At 28.6% G+C, this 7154-nt stretch overlaps 2 protein-coding genes across 2 annotated transcripts in view; one reads left to right on the forward strand and one right to left on the reverse strand.

The window, feature by feature from the left end:
* Positions 1 to 299: 299 nt before the first annotated feature.
* LOC111683709 lies at positions 300 to 1725 on the reverse strand. Its single transcript, XM_023445810.2, has 2 exons — positions 1476 to 1725; positions 300 to 1366 (listed from the first exon to the last, which is right to left on the reverse strand). The coding sequence occupies exons 1-2, from the start codon at positions 1507 to 1509 to the stop codon at positions 978 to 980; spliced, it is 423 nt and encodes a 140-aa protein (XP_023301578.1). The 5' UTR covers positions 1510 to 1725; the 3' UTR covers positions 300 to 977.
* Positions 1726 to 3682: 1957 nt separating this feature from the next.
* Positions 3683 to 7154, forward strand: part of LOC111683710 (protein chiffon) — a 13770-nt gene continuing 10298 nt past the window's right edge. The window contains exon 1 of the mRNA XM_023445811.2: positions 3683 to 4699. The gene's annotated coding sequence lies outside the window, so the exon portion shown is untranslated. The remainder of the gene's footprint in view (positions 4700 to 7154) is intronic.

Here is a 7154-nt window from a genome sequence, read left to right on the forward strand (position 1 = left end):
TAAATCTGAAATAAAATAATCCTCATACGAAATTTTCTATTGAATCTAAACAAAACATTATTTCAACAATTTCCTGTACGTCTAACACAAAAAAATGGAATTAAAAACACATGAACATGAATCATTTTCAAAGAACTCAATGACTGAGTAAACAATTTACATAAAGATACAACAAAATTTGAACATGGATTGTGTGTCTGGAGTATGTTCATATGTATGTATTTTTATACCTGCTGATAACGAGATGAAGTAATAAAAGTGAAACAAAGAAGAAAATCTAAAGTATTGTTTTTTTTTGGTACAAACAAGAAATGATTGGTTATAAGCAGAAACCAAAAAAGAAGAACAGAAAGACACACTGATTTAAACCACGTTTACATATATAAAAGACGTATTCGAACAGACAGACAGGCAAACAAGCTAAAGAAATCAAAGTGATGGCTTAAGGGAAAATTAAGCAGTGAACATTATAGTTAGAGATTGAAACTGATTGTGATGTTTGTGAGGGTTTTCGTTGGCTAAGGTCTTTTATAGTAATAGAGGTATGCAACGCAAAATAAGATGATTAAAGAGAAAATTACTTGTAGTACAAATTTAACAGGAAAAATACAAATAAGGGCAGTGTATATGGAGTTTGCTAAACTAGCAAGGAAATCTATTTTACTTGTTTGATCTGATCTTTGTGTAAAAAAGTTTTTAAAATGGGGAAATCATTGATAAATTTTACAAACAAAATTATGGCCACAGTTATGGTTGTCTGTATGTGCTAGAGCTAAAACTATTAGCTGTTATTGTTTTTACATTTTGAGAATTTTAAGAAAAGTATAAGGAATCTCTGCTTAAAACTAACTACACATAAATATAAGTAAAATATAATAGAAATTATTGAAGGTTTAATAAATGTCTTACTCTGTTGCTTATTTGATAGTAAGCTTACTTAAACTGCCTCCCTCAGTTACCCTCATTCATTCGGAAACTTATTTAAAATTATGTACATCATTTATCTGACCATGTTTTTCATCAGCCGGATAATTTTCCATTGATTGTATGGAGCGTGAGGTGGCTGCTGTTATGGTGGAAGAAACATCCATAAAACGATATTTCTTTTCATCTCGACACAGGAATGGATAGCACATGATGCCATAGTAAAAGGCTAAACAGCTAACAATCACTACAAATATAATGGCTATAATGCCAAAGGTGGAAAAGCCTGATTTTTTGTCTAAATATTCTTTGGGTGTAATGGCGGGTGCTTGAGTGGGTTGTACGGGTTGCTGTTGGGAGCCATAGTATGTACGTTTTGAGCTGTAACCACTTGAACGGCCTCGCACACTACCCGCCTGGCAATAGCTTATGCTCAAGGTAACTGTCAAAAAAAAATTACAAAATTATTAAAAAAAATCAAAAACACATAGTCACGTAGTATCTATTAAATGTGTAAAATTACTAAATATCCAAATATAACTTAAACTCACCTATTAATAATGTTATCATTAATTTTTTCCACATTTTTTGTATTTTTTTATTACAATTTAAATTCGTTCCAAATGTCAACGAAAAGAAAAATCTCAGTTTTAATTATAATTAATCTTAACAATGCACTTGATTTCTTTTTTTAGTTCTCTTAAATATATATATTATTGTTGTATGTTGTTTTTGCCTTTTGCTTCCTCCCGTTTATTGTGTGTTTCTTGGTCTACTTCTATTTCTTTTATGTTGAACTTGCAACAATGCATTTATCAAACAAAAAAGGAATTGGTGTAATAGTAAAAGAAACAAAGAAGAGAACAAAAAACATGGCGGAGATCAAAAGACAGAGTTGTATTTTAATGTCAAAAATAATCGGAGTTGTACAATTTTGGTAAAAAATGTAACCTTTTAAAATATGAAATTGCAAAGACCATATTACACATTTATAGATAATTGAGCTAAGCTTCACCTTTTCGAGAATTCATGGTCTAAATTTTTGAAAAGACGTCATTTATGTCCTTATTTAAAACTATTTTAAAATACATTGTTTACAAATTTAGTTATAACATCTGAAAGGTCAATCTGTTAGAATAGAAATTTGGACTTCTTCCTTTTCAAGATATCTTCAGATAAAGCTTTAGAAAAATTTAATATTTTACTACATACCTTCTTAAAAATCTCTAATTTTTGTCAAAGTTATCGAATTTTTACAACATATAGGTTTGTCATTCCAATTGTAATTTTCTACAAAATAATTTTCGGACCTTATAGAGTATTTATATTCCCAGTGCCTATGTATAGCAATACCAACTTATCCTATCTTTACGTATTAATGTTGTAATCAATTTTCAGGAAATAACAGATATCTGCTGGATCTGAATATCTAACAATTTCATCAGATATTATTTCGTGTATCAGTTAAATCGGTCTGTAAATAACGAAGATATAAGCAGAATTTTAAAGCAATAAAAACTATTTTTTAGGGGCGGTTCAAAATTGTGTATACTAGGGTTCTACAATTGAAACGAAAAGTTGACTTTTCGACTTTTTTTCATTTAGTTAAAAGTCGACTTTTTGACTTTTTGTATTTTATGAAATGTCGATTTTTCAACTTTTCGACTTTTTTCATTTAAATAAACGTCGACTTTTAAACTTTTCTACTATAAGTATTTTATAAATAGTCGACCTTTTCCGACTTTTTTCGACTTTTCGACTTTTTCCGACTTGGTTTCGACTTTTTCCGACTTTTTTCGATTTTTTTTCATTTAGTTAAAAGTCGACTTTTCGACTTTTTGAATTTTATGAAAAGTCGATTTTTCAACTTTTCGACTTTTTTCATTTAAATAAAAGTCGACTTTTAAACTTTTCTACTATAAGTATTTTATAAATAGTCGACTTTTTCCGACTTTTTTCGACTTTTTCCGACTTTTTCGACTTTTTCCGACTTTTTCGACTTTTTTCGACTTGGTTTCGACTTTTTCCGACTTTTTTCGATTTTTTCGACTTTTTGACTATTTTCGACTTCTTTCTACTTCTTTTCGACTATTTTTTGACTATTTTCGAGTTTTTCCGACTATTTTAGAGTTTTTGACTTTTTTTCCACTTTTTTAAAATTTTTGACTTGTTTCTACAATTTTCGATTTTTCGACTTTTTCCCACTTTTCGACTTTCTTCGTCTTTTTTCGACTTTATTCGACTTTTCGGCTTTTTTCGACTTTTATTCACAAAGTCGACTTTTTTCACAGACGATAGTCGAGTTGTCGACTTTTTTGGAACAAAATAGTCGACTTCGACTTTTCGACTTTTTTCGACAAAAAGTAGATTGTTCGATTATTCGAAAGTCGATTTATAGAACCCTAGTGTATACCCCACACAATTTTGGAGTATATACAATTGTCGAAATTATCACAAAGTATTTTACATATGTCTATGTCTTACATTAATATAAATTGTGTGTAAAGATATCATTCTGTGGGATTTTTTTTAAATCGGTCTATAATTGATTATAGCTCTAATGTAAAGTCCGTTTCAAACAATATTTTATTGTATAATAACAAAAATAAAATTTTCACTTAAAACGTAAAAATACAACTATGTGCTTTCAAACACAACCCTATAACAAATTTACGGAAAAGGAATAGCGAGAGGTGAACTTTTGTCAACCACCTCAATTATATTCACCTCCAATCAAAGAACGAAAAGTAAAAGATAATACAAGAAAAACGAGCGTCAAACCGAAACGAAACGACGATAGGAAAAATTTTTACCTACTACACATTTTTAATTAAAATTAAATAAAACTACAGTAAATTAAAAGAAAAAACTTATGAAAAACTGCTAACACCTAAAGATTGCATAAGATTTTCAAAAAACCAATAAATTAGCTTAATTGCTATTAGAATTAAAGCTAAAAAACTGTGTAAAAGCTTTACAGTGACAAAGACCAAGCCAAAGGCAAGAAAAAAATTATACCTAAATGTGTGTGTTTAAAAAGAAACCATTTTTTAAATAGCAAAGAAAAAAATAATTAAAGTGTTACGTTCGCTAATGGAAATAAAAAACTGCTACGTTTCATTGAAAAAAAAAACTATAGATAAAATTACGAAATTAAAAAACGTTTAACAAATTTTTTTTTGGTAAAAAACAGAAAAAGACTAGGCAGTAAAAAACAAAGAGCAAGCAAAAAGAAGTGATAAATTTAAAGAGAATAGGAAATCAAATAAAAATATACATTATTAAAAAAACAGTGTAGTTGTTGGAAACTAAATATATATAAACTACAAATGTATGTACATGTCTATAAAGTGCAAATAAATGTAACCAACCATTTTCTTTAAAAATAACCAGAAATATTACAAAGAATACAAATTCAATTTATTTCTTTCCTTTGCTTGGCTCGTAAGTGAGCGAGTGTATATGCGAATCATACGAATGTATTAAATTTAAACAACGGAACGGCAGCAACAACAACAGTAGCAGCAGCAGAAAAGGCTAAATAAAAACAACAATTGTGTGGGGACTTTCTTTTTGTTTGTTTGGATGTTTTTGTATACGAATGTTGTATTGTTGTTGTTTTTCATTATACGAAATCAATGTAGGAGAAGTGTAAAGTGAGGCCCCCATAAGAAAATGTCACATTTGCCTTTGGATGCACGCGCCATTTTGCATTATTTAAATGAATTGGGCTACAGAAATATATCTGCCTCACAACTCAAAGAATTTTTAAAAGGTAAGCTAACAAATTCTTACACGATTTATTGATAATGAAAAAAAGAATCATCATATTTTGTGTTTAATTAAAGTTATATACAAAGTAAGAGAGTGAATGAGTTGGTGCATATAGCATGAGAGGGAGTGAAAGAGAGAGAGTATGTGTTGTGTTGATTGTAAACAAAAACTGTTTTTGTTTTTCATTATTTTGTTTATTTTATTCTTTTCATTTATAACCTCAATCATTTTTTTTGCACATAAACTAAATATAATCGTACTTTAATGAAAAAACACATTTAAACAGCATATAAATGCTTTTTTATAGAAACTATTTCCACAAAATATAAAAAAAGCAGAATGTCTATTAAAATCTTGTGTATAGTAGTGTGATGAACAAAATAACTTAAAAAAGAAATAAGCACTTTGTTAATATTAAACCAACTCAGTGTATGTTGTGTAGGAATAAATAAGCAAATGTTTTCAGCTATTGCTGCTGCTGCAAGTATATTGTAGTAAGGTTGAGCTAATGTTTGTCGTTTTTCGATATTTTTCCATTTTTTTAATATCTGTATATAAAGCCGGCTGGCTGATGAGTATGTAGTTTATGTGTGTATAGTCAAGGTATAAACAAGCACACAAACAGATATTAAACTACTAAAACAGCAACAATAATAACAACATGAGCACACAAGCAATTTTGTTTTCAGATCTGTCTGTCTGTCGTTTTGTACATACGTCTGTCCGATTCTCTATACTACATACAATTGTACCTCTAACTAAGCAACGAAACCAGCAAACAGCCAGCCAACCAACCGTCCTCAAAATAAGTAAAGCAACTACATACATAAATATTTTTTTATTTTTTTGCTTCGTTATTTTTTTATTGTGTACTTCCACAACCTTACAAAAATAAAACTGAAAAATGTATAAAAAACACACATCGTTACTTCGCAAGAGATTGTGGAGTTTTTTTTTCATTTGTATTCTGTGTTTTTTCATTTAGTTCTTACTGCTCGTTGTGGCGACGTCAACAAATTTCATTTTTTCTTTTTTATTTTGTATTTTTTTCTTGGTTTTATTTAAAATAACACAAAGCTTAGTAGCAGTCAAAACGTATACGTGTATTCTCAGGTTTTTTTTCCATTTCTACATATTGCTATATTCTGTGTTATTTTACTTTGTTTTTCTATGGGATTCTCTTTTTTCCTTTTATTTTACTTGTTTTGTTTGGCAAATTCTTTTATTTTTTTGCCATCGATTTATTTTACTTTGACAGTGGTGTATTTTAATTTGTTAATTATTTAGTTTTCATTATTTTTTCTTTGTGCTTTCATTTTTTCCGGTTTTATTTACTTTTATTCCTTTTTGTTGGTGTTTCATTTGTTAGTGCGCCAGTTTATTAAGTTTAAACAGTGTTGCTAATTGTTCGATATAATTAGGTTAATGCAACTCTGCTAGTGGTGAGTTAAAAATGTTGCTTATCAAGCGTGTTCTTTTCTTAATAACAAGTAAGGCACAATGGGGAATTTGATTATAAATTGAAAAAAATTATTATTTTAAGACGGTTCTTATTATGATTTCAATAATGTTTGACTTGTATAGAGAGGAAATTTTAACCATTTAGTATTAAATATTTCTTTTTTAAATGAGAATATTTGATGACTAAGAAACTTTTGCTATTACAAGAAATAATGCCTTCTACTTATGTACATTTTTCTGCTGTTATTAAAAAATAGAACAAAATGCAAACAATAAATATATTTCAGTTTGTTTATGGCAGCATCAAAATGAACGCACATACTGGGCTGGAAAATGCAGTATTATTGTACTTTTTCAATACAATACACAATAGAATGTATAATCGATTCAATATATTAACTATAATATAAAATATTGAAGTTTTTAATCGTATACATAATCCTAGACATTTTTCCAGACTTAAAGTTTCTGTCCCTGTCTAGTATTTTTGGTTATTTACTTTTTTTACATACAAATTCGAATATCTACAAGACTGATGAATGTATGTATGTATGTAGATATATAAAATAAACAGGCAGGAATGACGAACGAAATGACTGGCTGACTACTTGCTTGCCTACAACCAAATACGACGGACAAAATCATCCATTTGTATGGTAAAAGTATGAGTAACTATATCATTTATACTATACCATTTATACCACCTCAAACTTCTTCATTTTCAATATTTTATATCATATTCTTATTGTGTAATATTTCCTCAAATACAGTGGGAGAATTTCCAAAAAAAATATTTTTGAAATAATTTTAAATGTTTTTTTAACATTCCGACTTTCAGGAATTTGAACTAGAAATTATTTAGGACTGATCTAGAACTGAACTAGAAATGAACTAGAACTGATCTAGAACTAGAACTGAACTAGAACTGAACTAGAACTGAACTAGAACTGAACTAGAACTGAACTAGAACTGAACTAGAACTGAACTAGAACTGA

The sequence above is a fragment of the Lucilia cuprina genome, chromosome 2 (assembly GCF_022045245.1).
Source record: "Lucilia cuprina isolate Lc7/37 chromosome 2, ASM2204524v1, whole genome shotgun sequence".
NCBI classification, from domain to species: Eukaryota; Metazoa; Arthropoda; class Insecta; order Diptera; family Calliphoridae; genus Lucilia; species Lucilia cuprina.